Raw genomic sequence first — 20,347 nt, 5'->3', positions numbered from 1 at the left:
GAACTGGGGGTCTGGGCGTGCTTGTGTGTGCCCAACTTAGAACTGCACCTGACTTCCATCAGGTGTGTCCGATGCTGGTCATGCTCTTCCTTGGTTTTTAACTGTTTGTTCCTCCATGCTCAGAGCTCTTGGAGTCTCAGTTTTGTGGTGTATAAAATGGGCCAATCATTGGAAGACCTGGAAGAGATAAAAGATGTCAAGGAAAATGCGTTGTATACCTACAGACTTGCGCAAATGTGATAGACCAAGGCTGACTCTGGGGTCTGGAGGCAGACTGTTTAGACTCACATCCAAGTTTATCCCTTAAATACCCTGTCACCTTGAGTAAATTTTTATTTTCTTCCTTCATTCCTCTCTCTCTCCCTCTTTCCCTCCCTCTCTTGCCTCTCTCTTCTCTCTCTCCTTTTTCTTTCTTCACCCCTCTTCCTTCCTGCCTTTCTCTTTCTTTCTTTCTTTTTTTTTTTTTTTTGTCTTCTTGCCTTTTCTAGGGCTGCTCCCATGGCATGTGGAGGTTCCCAGGCTGGGGATCCAATCAGAGCTGTAGCCACCGGCCTATGCCAGAGCCACAGCAACGTAGGATCTGAGCCGCGTCTGCAACCTACACCACAGCTCACGGCAACGCCAGATCCCTAACCCACTGAGCAAGGCCAGGGACTGAACCCGCAACCTCATGGTTCCTAGTGGAATTCGTTAACTACTGCGCCACGACGGGAACTCCTCTTTCTTTCTTTCTTTTGTGTATGTGTGTGTTTTGTCTTTTCAGCGCTGCACCTGACACATATGGAGGTTCCCAGGCTAGGGGTTGAATCAGAGCTGCAGCTGCCAGCCTACACCTCAGCCACAGCAACGCGGGATCCAAACCGCTTCTGTCACCTACACCACAGCTTAAAGCAACACTGGATCCTTAACCCACTGAGCAGGGCCAGGGACTGAACCCTAGTCCTCATGGATACTAGTCAGGTGTGTTAATCACTGAGCCACGATGGGAACTCTAATTTTATGGCTGCACCCACAGCATATGGAAGTTCCGGGGCCAGGGATTCATTCCCAGCCTCAGCTGTGACCTATGCCGCAGCTGTGGCAAGGCCCGATCCTTTAACCCACTGAGGCACAGTGGGAACATCAATCTTGGTTAAATTTAAATGCCTCCGTTTGTAGTAGTAATACTTCAAAGGGTATGTGTAAGGATTCGGGCGCTTGGAACAGTCATTGGCAGGTAATGATTGCTTGGTGCAATTATTACAGGTATACTGCCCAAGGTGTGTAGCTATTTTCTAAGGCCAGACTGCAGCGAAAGGCTCCAGGCCCCGCCCCCTCCAGTAGGCCCTGCCCTTGTTCCCACTCGGTCCCGCCCTCTTTTCCACCAGATCCCGCTTCAGCTGGCCCTCAGGTACCTCCCGCCACTAGGGGGCGTCGTGGCTAAACAGGGCCCTTTAGCTGCAGCAGGCGACGCTCTAGGTAGCGGAGGCCGTTGCTCTGTGGCTAGTGGCAGCGGCGCTCTAGCCGGTGGTGTGCGGGGAGGGCGCTCAGTGGTGCGGCCGGCGGGCGGCGATGGCGGCCGTTCGGGGCCTGCGAGTGTCGGTGAAGGCAGAGGCCCCGGCGGGACCGGCCTTGGGGCCCCTGTCGCCTGAAGCGGAGTCCGGTTTGGACCGCGGCGAGCCGGAGCCCATGGAGGTGGAGGAGGGCGAGCTGGAGATCGTGCCGGTGCGGCGCTCGCTGAAGGAACTGATCCCGGTATGGGCGGGGGGGCGGGGGCGAGGAGGAGGTCGCCGAGCGAGTGTCCCGCGCCGGAGCAGGCCGGAAAGGGAGGCGGCGGGGGCTGGGGCCAGGGACGGGGGCATTCAGAGGAATGGGAGAGGGGGACGAGCCCTTGGGGGACGGGGGCTGGGACCGGGAGCAAAAGAAAGGACGCCTGAGCGCCCGGAAATGGGTATTGAGGGGGCTGGAGGAGGTGGGGTTGAGCTGGGGGGTAGTTGAGGACACCCTCTTTGCTGCCACTCTGAGCCAGTCTTTGCAAGAGGGTGGGCGAGGAGGGGTTAGGATTGTTTGGCGGCTTGAGATAAAGGGGCAGCCTCGGGCGGGAACAGAACCCGGAGCGGCCCAGAAGGAACTGTCGGGCGGGGGGAGGCGCCGGCATCCCGCCTCCCTGTGGGTCCTGCACCGGTGGAGCTGATGTCTGTTAAACACAGCACTCGCGGTTTTCCTTGGAGGGCTGAACTTGTCAGCTGCAGAAACTCAGTGTCCCTATTGTGATTTGAGGGTCATCTTGCTCCACCGCATCTGACCCTTAATTAAACCAAAACATCGTAAACCAGCAGTGGTCCGTCTTTTATCGCAATGGGGAATGTGAGAGGTGTTTTGCTTGTTGTGGTTTGAGAGTCCTATGTCTGGTTCTTAGGGTCGGTCTCAGGCCTGCAGAGCTCTTCTCATGTACTTAATTTCTCACCAGACATGGACTGTTTATGTTTTCAAGTCTTGCTTTTAACTGAGATTATGGGAAAAGGTAGAGGTAGGAGCACTAAAGATAGCAAATGATAATGCTGACTCCGGCAACCACAATTAACATAGTGGCATTTTACCATTTACTGCATTGTATCGTTTAAATATCACTGTGACTGCGAAGTAGACGTTATCCCCTTGTTCATTCAGTTCAACCTGTACTTATTGCATCCTCCACTTTGTGCCAGGCATAGTCCTAGGCGCTTGATCAAGATCAAGATCAAACTCCCTCCTGGAATTGACACTCCAGTTGGGGGACACAACTAAACTCGTAATTACCAATATTGGTGAGTGCTGTGGAGAGAATAAAACATTTTAATGGGATAGGAGAGTGCAGAGGGCAGAAGCAGGAAGCAGAATGGCATAGGATAGTCAGGAAAGTCCTCTGGCATAGCGACGAATAAGCTGAACCCTACGTGACAGAAAGGAGCCAGTCATGTGCAGGCTTGGAAGAGAGTGTTCCCAGAAGGGGCAGCAGGAAGCACAAAGGCTCTGAGATGGGAACAAGGTTGTTTTGTTGGAGAAACGCAAAGTTCTGTAGCTCTAGTGGGAGAGCAGTAAAAGAGGTCAGAAAGGTAGGCGGATACCAACAGAGGAAACTTAGGTCCAGAGAAGCCAAAGGAATTGTTCAGTGTCCTGTGATCAGTGAACATCAGCGCTGTGGTTTGAGTCCCCAGGCTTCCAAATCCCATCCTGTTTTCTTTGCACTGTTCTCTTTCCCCCCAGGAGGTCCAGGTGAGTCTGGACTTTCTGCATTTTGGTGGAGCCGTGTGCTCCATCTGGTGGCCTGACATGGTGAATTTGTCCAGTCTGGGTTGGGGTAATGAGAGACTGCTTCATCTTGGGTATTTTTCATGAAAGCCTTCAGATTTTCATCTACATGGATGCCTTCAGTAGAGGGAATTGCTTTAAGCTGTGGACAGGCTCTGATTTAGAGAAGAGTTCTCGTTAGAGTGGTTGATTGCTACCTGGGAGTCACTGGGACAGGCCTCCTCCTAATAAGGGGTTGTCAGAGTTGGGGAAGGATTGCTGAAAAGAATGACTTTCCAGGGAGTTCCCCTTGTGGCGCAGTGGTTAACGAATCCGACTAGGAACCATGAGGTTTCGGGTTCGATTCCTGCCCTTGCTCAGTGGGTTAATGATCCGGCGTCGCCGTGAGCTGTGGTGTAGGTTGCAGACGCGGCTCGGATCCCGAGTTGCTGTGGTTCTGGCTAGGCTGGCGGCTACAGCTCCAATTAGACCCCCAGCCTGGGAACCTCCCATATGCTGCAGGAGCGGCCCAAGAAATGGCAAAAAGACAAAAAAAAAAAAAAAAAGAATGACTTTCCAGAAGGAATAGGTTGTTGGGCTGTCACTTATCATGTGCTTAGCTTCAGTTGCTTGCTAAGCATTTCTCACCTCTTCCCTTTGTGTTAGGACACAAGCAGGCGATATGAAAACAAGGCTGGCAGCTTCATCACCGGAATCGATGTCACCTCCAAGGTAAGATGGACCGTGATTTGTTTATTTGTTTTGAGAAGCAGGTGAACTTAATGAACTTGCTTCTAGGACTTGTAGAACAGCAGTTATTTTTTAGCTACTTTTTACTTTTGTTGCTGGATTAAACTTTTTAAGTTAAATTTTGTATTACGCATTGATGCCTTCATACATTCTGAAAACATTTAGGCAGCTTTTGTATGTTCTCCAGTCCATGAGAAGATAAAATCACTATACCTAGATGCCTGTGCTTAACCATATCCAAGGAAGAGTTCTTTGTTGAGAATGCTTTTTTATGCTGCCCCTTTTTTAGAAATGTGTAAACCAAACAAACCAAAAAAAAAAAAGGAGTTCCAGTTGTGGCTCAGTGGTTAACAAATCCAACTAGGAACCATGAGGTTTCGAGTTCGATCCCTGGCCTTGCTCAGTGGGTTAAGAATCTGGCATTGCTGTGGCTCTGGCGTAGGCCAGCACTACAGCTCCAATTAGACCCCTAGCCTAGGAACCTCCATATGCCATGGGTGTGGCTCTGGAAAAGACAAAAAAAAAAAAAAAAAAAGAAGACGACGACAAATAAATAAAAGTAAAAACGTGTAAACTGTTTCCACTTTAAATGAAGCAGAACGGGGAGTTCCCGTCGTGGCGCAGTGGAAATGAATCCACTAGGAACCATGAGGTTTCGGGTTCGATCCCTGCCCTTGCTCAGTGGGTTAATGATCCGGTGTTGCCGTGAGCTGTGGTGTAGGTTGCAGACTCAGCTCGGATCCCATGTTGCTGTGGTTCTGGCGTAGGCTGGTGGCTACGGCTCCGATTCGACCCCAGCCTGGGAACCTCCATATGCCGCGGGAGCGCCGAAGAAATAGCAAAAAAGACAAAAAAAAAAACCCCAAAAAACAAAACAAGAAAAAAAAAAAAAAAAGAAGCAGAATGCACATAGTAGGCCCTCAGTAAATATCTTTATCCTCACTGGTTGAGGCCTAGGATTAGGAAAATAGGACTTCCTGGTTATGTGGTTAAACTTTGAAGGCCAAGTTGATTGAATTTTTCTCAGTACCTGGGAATATTGCTTTTATCTAGTGATTGCTAGCACTACGTTACCAGCTTCATTGTAACTCCTCACAGAGCCAAATGTATTATTTTCCTTCTTATAAACAGTTGATACTGAAGTTCCTGTAGTGGCTCAGTGGTTAATGTATCCGACTAGGAATCATGAGGTTGCAGGTTCGATCCCTGGCCTTGCTCAGTGGGTTAAGGATCTGGCGTTGCTGTGAACTGTAGTGTAGGTTGCACACTCTGCCTGGATCCCGAGTTGCTGTGGCTGTGGTGTACTATAGCTCTGATTCGACCCCTAGACTGGAAACCTCCATATGCTGAGGGAAGCGGCCCTAGAAAAGGCAAGAAACAAAAAAACAAAAAAAAAAAAAAACAGTTGATACTTATTTGTTGCTTTAATTTAGTTTAAACATTCTTTCTGATTTTAATGTGCGTAATTAAGTTTGGAACAGAGTTTGAATTACAGTTCTGAATAAATAATATTGCATTACTGTTTTGGATGTATGAAAGCAAGAATAAAAATAAGTATGTCATGCTTACTATTTTATATTTTATCTGGGTCTCAGTCTGCCTCAGATTACTTAAAAGCCAAAGGAACTGATCATCTTTTTTGACAAGAAGACAAAATAAAGAGAAATGTTTTCTTATTGTAATTGAAAAGGATGTATACAGTATGTTCTTAATCCTACACAGTTTACCATTATATGAAACAAATGTATGGGGAAAGGGGTAGTAGCCCAGAATTGCTATTTTAGTCGTTACTAGAGGAAGGTAGTTTAGTTGTTTCCACTGGGAAGACTTGAGTGAAGAAAATTAGTGTCTGGAGTTCCCATTGTGGCTCAGTGGTTAACGAATCCAACTAGGAATCATGAGGTTGTGGGTTCAGTCCCTGGCCTTGCTCAGTGGGTTAGGGATCTGGCGTTACTGTGGCTCTGGCGTAGGCTGGCAGCTGCAGCTCCGATTCGACCCCTAGTCTGGGAACCTCCATGTGCCTCGGGAGCAGCCCTAGAAAAGGCAAAAAGACAAAAAAAAAAAAAAAAGAAAAGAAAAAGAAAATTAGTGTAATTGTTGGGAAATAACAGAAGTGTTGCTGCTTTACCTATCCTCATGGGTTTTGTTTTTTGATTTTTTTGTTTGTTTTTTGTTTTGCTTTTTAGGGTCGCCCGTGGCACATGGAGGTTCCCAGGCTAGGGGTCTAATTGGAGCTACAACTGCCGGCCTACACCACAGCCACAGCAACGCCAGATGCAAGCCTAATCTGCGACCTACACCACAGCTTACAACAATGCCAGATCCTTAACCCACTGATCCGAAGCCAAGGATCAAACCCGCAACCTCATTGTTCCCAGTCAGGTTCATTTCCACTGTGCCACAGTGGAAACTCCCCTCACAAGTTTTTTATAGTCAGACCTTCAATTAGTGTGGCAAAGTCAGTATACAGTTAATGACGCTTCCTAAGAGCTATCAGGAACTCACAGTTGGATCTGGAGTTATTTTAGCTCTTGGGGGAAAAAAACCTTAGGAAACTGTTTATTTTATTTTTCAGTGAAGCAGCAGTGCTTCTTGTCACTTCAAGATGAAAACTGGCAATTCCCTGGACACAAGTTAAGAATAGAGAAGAGAGTTTCATTGCTCCAGTGTTATTTTTCCACAAGGAGGGAGCTTTAGGGAGTGGTCTGCTCAGGCAGACATAATGGGATAGGTGTGATTACCATGCACGCAGACAGCCTGAAATGGGGGTGGTGGGAGGGCTTCTAGAAATAGCACTGAGCAGAAAATTTTCCCCCTTCCTAGCTGAAGTGTCTCTAGCAAACCTTTTGACTTTTTTACGCCTCAGTTTCTGCGCCTGGAAAATGGAATGTTAATTTTGTTGTAATTCGTTTCCATGGTGGCTGGTAGTAAGTGAAATGTCAGAGCACGAAAGCTTCCTTCATTGCTCGTTGGGTCAGCACACACTGTTGAGTTGCGACTGCTCCGCTCCGTGCAGTGATGGCCATAGAGTCATTATGGCGCTCGCTCCCAACGATAGCATCATCAGGGTCCATCCTCCCAGTCACTGATTGTGAAGATCAAATTCTTGGGTTTTTTTGGTTTTTTTTTTTGTCTTTTTGCCTTTTCTAGGGCCGCTCCCAGGCTAGGGGCCTAATCAGAGCCGTAGCCACAGCAACTTGGATCCGAGCTGCGTGTGAATATCCAATTCTCTACGCAATTAAAGACAATGTTGCTTGTTCCTTTGGAGTCTTTTAGGCTTATCACTGGTGCCTCATTTTGTGTATGTGATTTAACTTTCCTCCTCCACGTTTCCCTTCTCTGGCTCTGTACTTTCTAGGAAGCAATTGAAAAGAAAGAACAGCGAGCCAAGCGCTTCCATTTTCGATCAGAAGTAAATCTCTCCCAAAGGAACGTTGCCTTGGACCGAGACATGATGAAGAAAGGTACAGGGTATTTGGGGGGATTTTTTCTACGTAATCCCAGTGAATGACTTTTCCCTGCCATGGCCTCACGCTCTGGCCTTGCCTCGCATGTCCAGTCCTCATCCAGACACTCCCAAAGGAGGGAACTTAGGAATTCTCCATTTCTTAGCTGATCTGTTAAAGTCAAGCTGCATTAGCTGGGTCGCAAATGTTAGAGCTGGAAAAAAGACGTCATGTCTGAGAAGCCCAGAGGACAGCACTGAATTGGTGGCAGAGCTGAGAGTAGAACCTTGCTTTTATGGACCCTTACTCATTTTCTGCTTTTTTCATAGAATTGGTAACTTCTCTTTGCCTTTCTTGGGGGGCTGCACCTGCAGCATATGAAAGTTCCTGGACCAGGGATCTAATCCAAGCCATAGCTGCAGCCTATGCCACAGCTATGGCAACGCTGGATCCTTAAGCCACTGCACCGGTCTTGGGATTGAATTCTCACCACCTCAGAGACAACTCGGATCCTTAACCTGCTGCGCCACAGCAGGAGCTGCTCTTTGTCTTCAGATACAGTGGAAGTGTATCACAATGAGACTGTCTTTGAGGGGGGTCAGGTTGGTGGGGAAATACCATTAGTACTTCTTTTGATACAGACTTGTGATTTTATTTTTGTGTTTTCTTAGGGTATTTTGCTTCCTAGAACTCATTCTGAATTATATATGATAATCTACCCCAGTCTTTGAAGGCAATTTATAAATAGCAGGGAAAGTTAATATTACCCTTTTACTGAGTTACAGCCATGTTTATTACTCCACGAATGCAAACGGTCTCCCTCTGTTGTGTTTGCAGATTTGAGAGTTGTAAAGGGCTTAATAGGCCGAGCTGTCTGTGTGAAAGGTCTGTGCTCTGCTGTGTGGATTTCTGTAGACTTGCTTGTTTGATAAAAACATGTTGAATGAATGAAAGAGTAGCTACTATTTGTTGAGAACTTGCTCTCTTAACAGGCACTGTGTTAATGCGCATGCTGCATATTTGTTTCTTATTCATTTCTCAGAACAACCCCATGAGGAATATATTTTTGTCACTGTTTTAGAAAGAAGGAAACAGGCTCAAAGAAGTTAAATAAATGCCCAGATTTACACAGCTAATAAAAGTGGAGTCGAGATTAGACCCCAAGTTTATCTAATTGGAAAGCCTTGCTCTTGGCTACTTTTCTCTATTGCCCTATGATTTATGACATGATCCTAGAGACCTAAACCTCCTCAGTCCACCCAGGAGATGGAGTAGCCTGGATACAGAGCACCACTCTGAATATTTTACTCTTTTTTTTCTGCATCATGAGTTCAGTTTGGAAATACAACCTTGCTTCCCTTGCAGACTGGATTTCCAGGCATCTGCTCGAGTGGATTTCTGTTTCAGGATAGTTCCTCTGAAGGCCAAGGCCAGCTGTGCAGCTTGGCTCATGTGCCTGCATAGTCTGGGCCCAGGCAGACCTCTGAGACCTCTCTTAGAACTCCGCCTTGAAAGCACCAGGGTTTCACACACCTGTTTACGTCTAGTCCTGCGAGCATTCCGTGTGACATCTCGTCTCTGTTCTTGTTCATGCCTGTCTTTGCTGATTTGCTCCTTCTTGTCCCAGGCTTTGTCTGGTTCAGATGTCACTTCTCCATGAAGCATCCCTAATTACTCACTTCCATCTCTCTTCCCACCTGTGTTGGCGTCTTCACAATGCTGAGCCCTCCAGGCAGCTGGTCTCAGTTCCTTGGTGAAGGTGGACCGGTTTGTGAACCCTTTTTGGCCTCACTCCCTTGTCATCATCAAAATGGGAATATGATACCTACCTGAATAGGATCACTTTGGGGATTAAATTTTAATTTTACAAAAATGATTTTTTGAAAAACAATCCCATCTCATGGTTCTAAAGATACTCCTAAAGAACAGTAGATCTGCATGGAACATCAGTTGCTCATTACAACCTGTTTTTGATCCACTTGGCCTTGGAGTGTTTTCCTGAACTCCAGAGACTCCCCTGCCTTTTCCAGATCAATTTAAATTACAGTGAGGGATGTGTTTGGATCTATCTCTGAGAGAGTTATTTTTGTACCTCCTCAGGTAATTCTGATGTGTATTTAGGACTAAGAACCACTGGTGTGTGTTAAGAGCATGGGTTCGGAAGCCTAACTGCCTGTATTCAAATCTTGACTTGTCACTTGCTTTTTTTTAAATTAATTTTTTTTTTTTTTTTTTTTTGCCATTTCTTGGGCCGCTCCCACAGCACACGGAGGTTCCCAGGCTAGGGGTCGAATTGGAGCCACAGCCGCCAGCCTACACCAGAGCCACAGCTACTCGGGACACGAGCCGCGTCTGTGACCTATACCACAGCTCAGGCAACACCGGATTCCCAACCCACTGAGCAAGGCCAGGGATCAAACCTGCGACCCCATGGTTTCCAGTTGGATTCGTTAACCACTGAGCCACGACGGAACTCCTAATTTAATTTTATTTAAAAAAATTTTTTTATTATAGTTGATCTGACCTGTCACTCTCTAGCTCTGTGACCTTAGGCAAGTTATTTTGCCGCTAAGAACCTCAGTTTCTTCATCTGGAAAGGCAGATTAATCTTAGTTCTTATAGGCTGTTGGAAGGCACTAAAAAAAGTTATGATTCGTAGCGTGGTGTCTGGCATATAGTAAGTGCCCAATAAATGTTTTTTTTTTGTTTTTGTTTTTTGTCTTTTTGCCATTTCTTGGGCTGCTCCTGTGGCATATGGAGGTTCCCAGGCTAGGGGTCTAATTGGAGCTGTAGTCACTGGCCTACGCCGGAGCCACAGCAACGCAGGATCTGAGCCGCGTCTGCGACCTATACCACAGGTCACGGCAACGCCGGATCCTTAACCCACTGAGCAAGGGCAGGGATCGAACCCGCAACCTCATGGTTCTTAGTCGGATTCATTAACCACTGTGCCACGATGGGAACTCCTGAATGCTAGTTATTATTACCGTTATCTGGCTTTCTCCATCTTCCAAGCAGTCAATCTAAGTGGCCCAGCCTTTTGGGAGAATGGGACGTTGGAATAAACATCTTGATTCCTGCAGCCACAGTAGGTGTCAAGTTTTTTCCTCTTATTAATACCAACAGTAATAAAATAGACCATTTGATAATTTCTTACTATGTGGCAGTCACTCTGCTGTGTGGTTCACTTATCCTTTCAATCACCCTGTTGTGAGGGAAAGTATCACTTCTGTCTTACTGGTGAGGAAAGTAAGGCGCTAAGAATTTGAGAAGTTTGCCCAGGTGCCACAGCTAGTAAGTAACAAGGCTGGGATTTGAAGGCTGGTCTGACTGAAGCCTGTGTTCCTAACCTCTCTGCCAGCTTCTGGGATGTAGTTTGGGATGTGCCGCCACACACCATTCTGCTTCAAGAGTGACTCGCGACTCTCCCCAAGTGACTCAGTGTCAGGCAGCTTCAGTCTCCTTACCTCCAAGATCAAAGCTTTCATGGTCTGAAGGGACCTGAGATCCCACCTCCTTCCCGGTGCTGCAGGCCTTCTGGCAAAGTTTCCAGCGGTTTTTCTGGCCTCTGCCTGAACATTTCTCATGATGGCATGAGAACTATTTATGGGGTGGTCAGTCTTGTTTGGGGTTGCTTCTTCATGTTGAACAGAAATTGCCTTCTGTTTCTGTTGATTAGTTATTGTGGGACTTCTAGAATATTAAGGCCTTTCCTCATTTATAGAATAACTTCAGATAAAGGAATGGATAGCCCATTCTCTGAACTTTATGTGACATGACTTTCTGGTCTCTCCTTTAGGCCATTCCTGGTTTCTAAATGTCTTTCCTCAGGTGAGGTGCAGATTCCAGAGTTGGTTGGATTCGTAGAGAGCATGGCAGGACGACCCCAGCCTCGGTCCCTGCCATCTCATAGTATTGGTCTTCTGGTCAACCAGAGCACGCGTTCTTTCCCCCAGGACGAGCACCCATCCGAACAGTCTTTCTCCTCTTATTCTTGGGGTACTTTAAATTTCAAGACTCCATTTCAGCCTGCGGAGTTAATTTCATCTTAACTCTGCCCTTCACCATTTGAGCTGCAGTGCTCACTTTGGTATGTGTGGCTTCCGTATCTTCATCTAGGTGTTGGTAAATGTTGGACAGGATAATCCCGTGTCATGCCATGACACATAGATCCATGAATTAGAGTCTTCTCCTGTTACCAGGCCCGTGTTGCATTTTTATTGTCATGGGGAAATAGAGGACATGCCTTAACGCACCCGAGATAGGAGGTAGAACACTGTCTGTGGGGTTCTTTGAATTTCTTGGCCTGCTAATCCAATCAGAAGAGGTTAGCCTGACGTGAGCTCGCATGTCATTTTTTATGGGAAACACTTACTTTCTTGAGGGATCAGAGAGTCTGTCTGATTAGCCATTTTATAAAAACTTTGGGGAACGACGATCTTTTCAATCTTTTTGAGAATTTGTTTCCCTCATTTATGAAAATCAGCATAGAATTAGTCCTTCTCAAGGCTTTAAGGTACTTTTGCTCCCTCTCTGTAACTTCTTAGAGATTATTAGCTAATTCTGAAATCAGTGCTATGTGTTTCAGTCAGTACAGTGGGGGTGTAATTCTAGACTAGAAGTTTTAAATCTATTAAAATGAATTCTGAAGCTTTCATCACCTATCTTAGGTTTTATTTCTTACTTAACGGTAGCAATTCTGCTGTCAGTTAGTAGTATAGCAAAATAGATGAATAGTTCTGCCCTTTTTTCTGCATCATCTTCCCAAAACAATGTTGCTCCAAACACTTACTTTAAAAAAAAAAATTAGTATTTTTTGATGAGCCTGTTTACTCTGGACTGTAGCCTTTTCTTTGTTAGATGTTAGACAGACAATTCATGTCCACCAAAGAAAATTTGGAAAGTAGAGTAAGAAGAAAAGTTGCCTTCAGTCTAGTACCCAGACTCAGTCATTGTCCACGTTTTGTGTATTTCCTTCTCATCGTTTCTGAGTATGGACTTTTGTGTGTGTTTCCCTTTGTAGTCATCATACTGCTTTCTCCCAGTTCTTCCTTGTGTGCTTTTAAATTTGTCATTGGTGATGCACCCTTTTTCTATCTCCCACGTGTGTTCTTGGTGAGTTACACGCATCTAGCCTCTGCTGCTTTCTCTTTCCTTGGGATCACCTTCATACTCTGAATTACTGCATTTAGCGTCTTCCACATTTTTTGATCATTCTAATCTAAGGCTTTGGGATTGGCTCTTTTTTCTCTGGATTTTCAGAAATTTGCTTTCCTAAAGACTTGAGTTTTGTGTCCTGATACTTGTCATTCATTGTCTTCTTTCTTGTTGGAAAATCCAGGATGATGCGCTCCCATCCTGCCTGTAGTCAGCACTCAGTAAATACCCAGTTCTCATTCCCCGGTCATCTGTTCACTGCCATCTCAGCAGTTAGTCCTTTCTCATCAACCGGGTGTCACTTTGGGCGCCGTCTCTGTTGCTTTGTTTTCTGTTAAGCAGTGACATTGTCAGCAAGTGAGGACGTGTTGCGCCTTCTCCTTTGGCGGGCTTCCATCAAAGCCTGAGTTCGTCTCATGCAAGATAAGTGCTCCTCACCATGTCACCATCTCCTGCCAGGCTTTTTTCTGCCTGCTCTTCCGGCTGTTTCCTCTACCTTCCCCAGGAGCTCTCTGTATTGTTTGTCACCGTCTTCAGAACTATCTCTTTACTTTCCATAGGCTTTGTTCCTCCAAAGTCATGGCTTTTAACTTGACGAACTGAGAAGGCCCCCTGAGCTAACCCCTTCAGTTTCCCATCCTACATGTTGGAGTAACTCTGCGTGTCCTGGGTGGGCATCTGTCTCATTGGGGCCTCTGTTCATTGTTGCCCAGCTGGTCACTAATAAGGACCTGCTAGGATTCGTAAGTCCTGATATCTCTGTCTGTATGAATCTGGATTGGCAGGAACCTGATTTAGTCTGGCCACACATAATGGGCTCCCTTTAAACCTATCTTTTACTCTTCAAAATGACAAAAAAAAAAAAAAAAATTAAAAAGAATTTTTATCTGAAAGAATTCTCTTGTATTTCAAGTTCATTTGTTTTTGTTTTTGTTTGCCTTTGCTAGGGCTGTACCCGCAGCATATGGAGGTTCTCAGGCTAGGGGCCTAATCGGACCTGTGGCCGCCGGCCTACGCCAGGGCCACAGCAACGCCAGATCCAAGCCGTGTCTTCGACCTACACCACAGCTCACCGCAACCCCGGATCCTTAACCCACTGAGCAAGGCCAGGGATTGAACCTACAACCTCACGTTTCTAGTCGGATTCGTCAACCACTGCGCCACGACGGGAACGCCATCAAGTTCATTTGTTTTAAATAAAATATATGACATATTGGAATTGCTGCTGTGACACAGTGGGATCGGTGGCATCTTGGGAGCAGTGGGACACGGGTCTGATCATTGGCCCAGCACAATGTGTCATGGACATGGCGTTGCCACAGCTGTGGCTTAGGTTGCAGCTGCGACTCGAATCTGATCCCTGGCCTGAGAACTCCATATGCCATGTGCAGGGCAGCAAAAAAGAAAAAATAAATATGTGAATAAATAAATAAAATATATGACGTATAAAAACAGACTTGGGAGTAATGGATGTTGAATTTTTGGCAGATTTACTTTGGAGTAGTGGGGTAGCGAAGAGATGTGGAAAGCTTACACAGGCCTTAGTTTTATATGTAATTTTTTGGTTTCCATTTTATAGCTGCACCTGTGGCGTATGGAAATTCCCAGGTTAGGGATCAAATCAGAACTGCAGCTGATGGACTACACCACTGCCACAGCAATGCAGGATCCGAGCCACATCTGGACCTGTACTGATGTGGCAACGCTGGATTCTTTTTTGTCTTTTTTTTTTTTTTTTGTCTTTTTGCCATTTCTTGGGCCGCTCCCTCGGCATATGGAGGTTCCCAGGCTAGGGGTCGAATCGGAGCTGTAGCCACCGGCCTACGCCAGAGCCACAGCAAGGCAGGATCTGAGCCGCGTCTGCAACCTACACCACAGCTCACGGCAACGCCGGATCCTTAACCCACTGAGCAAGGGCAGGGACTGAACCCGCAACCTCATGGTTCTCAGTCGGATTCGTTAACCACTGCGCCATGACGGGAACTCCAACGCTGGATTCTTAACCCACTGAGGGAGGCCAGGGAATGAACCGGCATCCGCACGGAGACTACTTTGGGTTCTTAACCCATAGGGCCATAATGGAAACTCCTGTAATGTTTTATTTGCCTCAAATCTTTTAGAGAAATTAAGCAATAAAACTGGGTGGTGGGGTGCTCACTTTGGCAGCACATGTACTCAAATTGGAATGATACAGAGAAAATGACGATGGCCCCTGTGCAGGGATGACACACAAATTCATGAAGTGTTCCATATTTTTTCACTTTGCTCTACCTCAGAAAATTGACAGAATACTGTAAGCCAGCTGTAATGGAAAAAATACAAATCATTAAAAAAATATTTTTTCTTTTTCTTTTTGTCTTTTGAGGGCTGCACCCGTGTCACATGGAGCTTCCCAGCCTAGGGGTTGAATCAGAGCTGCAGCTGCTGGCCTACACCACAGCCACAGCAACGCAGCATCCTTAACCCACCGAGTGAAGCCAGGGATCAAACCTTCGACCTCGTGGCTGCTAGTCAGATTCGTTTCTGCTGAACTTTTCTTATTGTTGACATATTTGCATAATTCACAATTAAAAGGATTAAATGAAATAATGTGCTTAAAATATTTAGTAAAATATTTAGTAAAAAAGTATCACAATTCCGGTAAGGCTGAGGTTCCTTTTGTTTTTGTTTTTGTTTTGAAATTTTTGGGCCATCCTGAGGTTATGGAGTTCCTGGGCCAGGGATCAGATCTGAGCCACACCTGTGGCACCGCTGGATCCTTTAACGCATTATGCCAGGCTGGGGATTGAACCTGCGTCCTAGCGCCGCAGAGACATTGCCGATCCCATCGCACCACAGCAGGAACTCCTGAGGTTCCTTTTTGACCACATTCCTCAGACTTTCTTCCCTCCCAGAAGTAACAGTTGTCAGTGTAGAGCAAATTATTCCATGTCTTTTTCTGGCTATTTGTGTACACAAATGTGTATCCTTAGAAAATATGTGGTGATGTTTATGTTATTAAAAAATTAATTTTTAATGTGTATTTTTTGCTTCTTGCTTTTTTCATTCAGTGATGTGTCTTAGAATCTTTCCATGGTATATAGTAACTTACCTTGTTTTTAACTGCTTAGTATTAGGGATAAACCATAATTTATCCTCTGATAGCTACTGAGTTATTAAAACAGTGCTACAGCAAACTGTTTGTGTGAGCCACTTGTGAAGCCACTTGTGTTTAGGGTGGGTGCTAAAGAGAATGCCTATGCCTGAGGTCATGTTGTAATAGACACTCCCAATTTGCCCTTCAGGGTAGCTGTGCCAGTTCACACTCCCACCAGCAGAGGGAGTGGCTCTTTTCCCAGGCTGCCACCAATTGATACTAAAAAACATAAAACCTGATCAGTGAAAACTGATACCTTGTTTTATTTTTATTTTATTTTTTGCCTTTTCTAGAGCCGCTCCTGCGGCATATGGAGGTTCCCAGGCTAGGGGTCGAATCAGAGCTATAGCCGCCGGCCTACACCAGAGCCACAGCAAGGCTGGATCCAAGCCACGTCTGCGACCTACACCACAGCTCACAGCAACGCCAGATCCTTAACCCACTGAGCAAGGCCAGGGATGGAACCCGAAACCTCATGGTTCCTAGTTGGATTCTTCAACCAACTGAGCCACGACGGGAACTCCCCTGATAGCTTGTTTTAATGTGCGTTATCCTGATCAGCGGTGAGGGCAGCCATCTCTTCATATGTTTACTGGCCTTTTTCTTTTTATGTGAGTTACCTGTGTGTGTCCTTTGCCCGTTTTTATTTGGGGCTGTTGTTTTCGTATTGGTTTGTAGGATTTCTTTGTAGGATTTTCTTTGTTTCATACTTGGCTTTATATCCTGGTGCAGTGTCTTGTCTTCTTTTCCAAATTGTCTTGACTATCTCACATTTCTCTTTGACATATCTTTAAAAAATTTTAGAGTCTGGGAGTTCCTGTTGTGGCTCAGTGGTTAACGTATCCAACTAGGAACCATGAGGTTTCGGGTTTGATCCCTGGCCTTGCTCAGTGGGTTAAGGATCCGGCGTTGCCGTGAGCTGCGGTGTAGGTCGCAGATTCGGCTCGGATCCTGCATTGCTGTGGCTCTGGCGTAGGCCAGTGGCTACAGCTCCGATTCAACCCCTAGCCTGGGAACCTCCATATACCACGGGACCAGCCCAAGAAATGGCAAAAAAGACAAAAAAAAAAAAAAAAATTTAGAGTCTGTTTATCAGGTTCAATGAATAATCCTGTTGAATTTGGTGTTTTCACTACTACAGGTTAATTTGGGGGGGGGCGGTTATCATGTTCATTGTCAACACCATTTGTTTAATCTTTCTTAGCCTAATAGGCCTGTTATGAATTGTCATTTGTTTAATGCTATTGTTTTGTGATAAAAATCAATGTAGTTTACCTTGCTGTCAAGTCTCATTTTCTTTTGAAATAACTGTCGTCTCTTTCAGCCTAAGCTTTTAAAATACCCGTTACCTGAACGGTTCTAAAGGGGTGCTGGTGGGAGGGATGTGCAGCAGCAGGTGAGAAAATTCCATCATCTTTTCTGCGTCTGGTTTTTCTAGCAATCCCCAAAGTGAGACTGGAGACCATCTACATTTGTGGCGTAGATGAGATGAGTACCCAGGACATCTTCTCCTATTTTAAAGAATATCCTCCAGCTCACATTGAGTGGTTGGATGACACCTCCTGTAAGTACACCCAGGTGTTCTGTTGAGTATGCCTTTGTTTACGGTTTTAAAAGACTTCTTGCCATCCCAGATGGTGAATGATTGTAGCCAGACTATGTCTAACCTCTGCGCTTAGCCTAGGAGAGAAAAAAAACTGCCCATTGATGAGAACCAGAGTGCATTAACCAGTCTGGCTAGGTTACACACCATGAGTGTTCTAAGTCAGCTCAGAGGTGGTGATCAGGGCTGGAGGATTGGTTGCTGGCGTCTGAGTGGGTTTCCCAATAAAGAGGTGGGTCCAACTGCATAGACGTGGGGCTCCATTTTCAGGGCTTTGGACTTTGTCATTGCAGTTGCCATACAGCTCTCTAGAGGGCTGTCTCTGACCTTGAGCTCAACCAGAACCCTCTTGACACTGTGCCAGACCTTTCACCTCTGCTTGCTTGTTGTATTTGTTTGTTTGTTTTAAGGACTGCACCCGTGGCATGTGGAAGTTCCCAGGCTAGGGTTGAGTCCGAGCTGCAGCCGCTGGCCTTTGCCACAGCCACAGCAATGCCAGATCCTTATAACCCAGATCGAACCTGCATCCTCATGGATACTAGTCACATTCTTAACCCACTGAGCCACAGCGGGAACTCTACCTCTGCTTGCTTTGAATCATGTTTTCTGGCACTTCATCTGCTTTGCCTTAATCTGTGAGCTGTTCCACTTGTGAGCTAACTGTACTTTTTAACTTGCTTCCCACTCCAAGTCTGGCTTGACCTCTGGTAACCAAACTGCTGGCTTCTTATCTTTTTTTTTTTTTTTCTACACCCATGGCATACAAAAATTCCTGGGCCAGGGTCTGAACCCGAGCCACAGCAGTGACAACACGGAGTCCCTAACTGCTGGGCCACCAGGAAACTCTGCCACTGGCTTCTTGTCTTAATTCACTTCTAGTCTGGCTTTAATTACTGCCAGCTTGCTGACCTGGTTTTCCTGGCTGCTTTCTTTAGATGTTATTTCAGTGTTTTCACTGAAAGAAGAAGAAATATGACTAAGTAAAAGGTTTTTCTCCTTTTTTTTTTTTTTTCGGTTCTAACTTAGACCGTCCAAAGCAGGGGTTGGAAAACCTTTTTTGTAAGGGCTGGATAATATTTTAGGCCTTGCAGGCCATACAGGCTCTATGGAGTGTACCCAGCTCTGCTATTATAGCATGATAGCAGCCATAGGCAGTATAATTGAATGAACCTGGCTGTTTTCTATACAAACATGTGGTGGGTGTGTAGTTTTTTGTACATTAATTATAACTAAATAAAGCTGTAAATAAAACATGTAAATAGCTGGGTGGTGGATGAATGAATGAATGAATAAACAGGTGGTGGGCTGCATTTGCTAACCCCTGATTTAACAGAACTATAACTAAGGAATGTTTGAGTCAGAGGGACCCTTAGAATCATCCAGTTCAGCTACCTCCTGCTGTACATCAGAAACTGCGAAACAGAGGGAAGTTATTTGCTTAAGACCATGTGGCATATTATTCACAAGAATGAGAATCCTTAGACCTTCATTTCCCAAACTGAGACAGGGATAACAGAGACATCAGTTTGAGAAATACTGCTTTAGAGTTAAACTTCTCAAAACCTTTTCCTTGATAAATTCACTTAAAGAAGCAAATTAAATTGGTTGCTGCAAAGCCAAGTGGCTGTCACACCTCCATGGTGTGTATGCCAATGGTGCCATTGTCACTTGACAGTAGGGGGACATCATTTACTATGTCTGGATGACAAGTAGCAGCAGAGGGCTTCCATGTGGGGGCAGAAGAATAAAGGATAATCCAAATTTATTTGACAGCATCATCGTCATCATTAAGGACGGCGAACATTATGTGTGACACTCCCTCTTCTGCCAGGCAGTCTTAATATACAGAACCCTTGTCCATGGAAGTCTAGACCTTTCTGTTGAGTCCAGTGTGTGAAGGCAACGCTAGGCTAATTTTATCAAAGCTTTTACTGCCATGTTCTGTGCTTCCTCTTATGAGTTGATTTTATATTTACTGATGCCACTTTGAGGCTACTGGAGACCATAGCAGTGAACATGATGTAGTCTCTGTTCTTAAGAAACTCCTTGTTTGGATGGGATGTAACGTGTTATTTTACATCTTATTTTAGGTAATGTCGTTTGGTTGGATGAAATGACGGCCGCAAGAGCCCTTATCAATATGAGTTCTCTGCCGGCCCTGGATAAGATAAGAAGCAGGGATGCCAGTGAGGACAAGTCATCTGAGAAAAGTAAAAAAGGTGACTGGCCACAAAGGAGGGACTTTGGGGCTGAAAGTCCTATTCTTTTTTTTGTTTGTTTGTTTTTTGTTTTGTCTTTTTGCTATTCCTTGGGCCGCTCCCGCGGCATATGGAGGTTCCCAGGCTAGGGGTCGAATCGGAGCTGTAGCCACCGGCCTACGCCAGAGCCACAGCAACTAGGGACCCGAGCCACGTCTGCAACCTATACCACAGCTCACGGCAACGCCGCATTGTTAACCCACTGAGCAAGGGCAGGGACCAAACCTGCAACCTCATGGTTCCTAGTCGGATTCGTTAACCACTGCGCCACGACGGGAACTCCTGAAAGTCCTATTCTTTACAGGTTGAATTTCTGTGCAAAGTGTCACCTAGCATCTCATGGCCAGTTTTTTCTGAAGTCAACTATGATGCTTTGGATCATTCATAAAGAGGAGGAGAAAATAGTAGACTTTTAACATACACGAGATAGAGTTATGTTAAGGTTCATCTTGTCCCTCGCGTTCCATTTTATTTTTGAAATTTTTTAATTTTGTTAAGGTTTTTATTTATCGTATTCGACTGACAATGTTGTGTCTGTTTCCGCTGCCCGGCCTTCCGTTTAGACAAGCAGGAAGACAGTTCAGACGATGACGAGGCTGAAGAAGGAGAAGTTGAGGATGAGAACTCCAGTGATGCAGAGGTCAGTAAGGGGGTGAAGGTGTCCAGAGCTTTCGCTGTAGACAGCTGCTTCCTGTCTTGCTGGTGAGCCTTAACGACGTGCTGCCACGTGTTCTTCCTCTGGCTTTCA

The 20,347-nt window shown here is 45.7% G+C and overlaps 1 protein-coding gene across 1 annotated transcript in view; it reads left to right on the top strand.

Moving 5' to 3' along the window:
• Positions 1,502-20,347, top strand: part of NCBP3 (nuclear cap binding subunit 3) — a 36,684-nt gene continuing 17,838 nt past the window's right edge. Inside the window, exons 1-6 of the mRNA XM_003131866.6 lie at positions 1,502-1,734; positions 3,916-3,981; positions 7,358-7,463; positions 17,177-17,302; positions 19,432-19,560; positions 20,163-20,239. Coding sequence (XP_003131914.3) covers positions 1,552-1,734; positions 3,916-3,981; positions 7,358-7,463; positions 17,177-17,302; positions 19,432-19,560; positions 20,163-20,239 — 687 coding nt within the window. The 5' untranslated portion in view covers positions 1,502-1,551. The remainder of the gene's footprint in view (positions 1,735-3,915; positions 3,982-7,357; positions 7,464-17,176; positions 17,303-19,431; positions 19,561-20,162; positions 20,240-20,347) is intronic.

The sequence above is a fragment of the Sus scrofa genome, chromosome 12, assembly GCF_000003025.6.
Source record: "Sus scrofa isolate TJ Tabasco breed Duroc chromosome 12, Sscrofa11.1, whole genome shotgun sequence".
Lineage (NCBI taxonomy): Eukaryota > Metazoa > Chordata > Mammalia > Artiodactyla > Suidae > Sus > Sus scrofa.
Note: the sequence above shows the minus strand (reverse complement) of the source record. Positions and strands in the feature narration are given on the sequence as shown.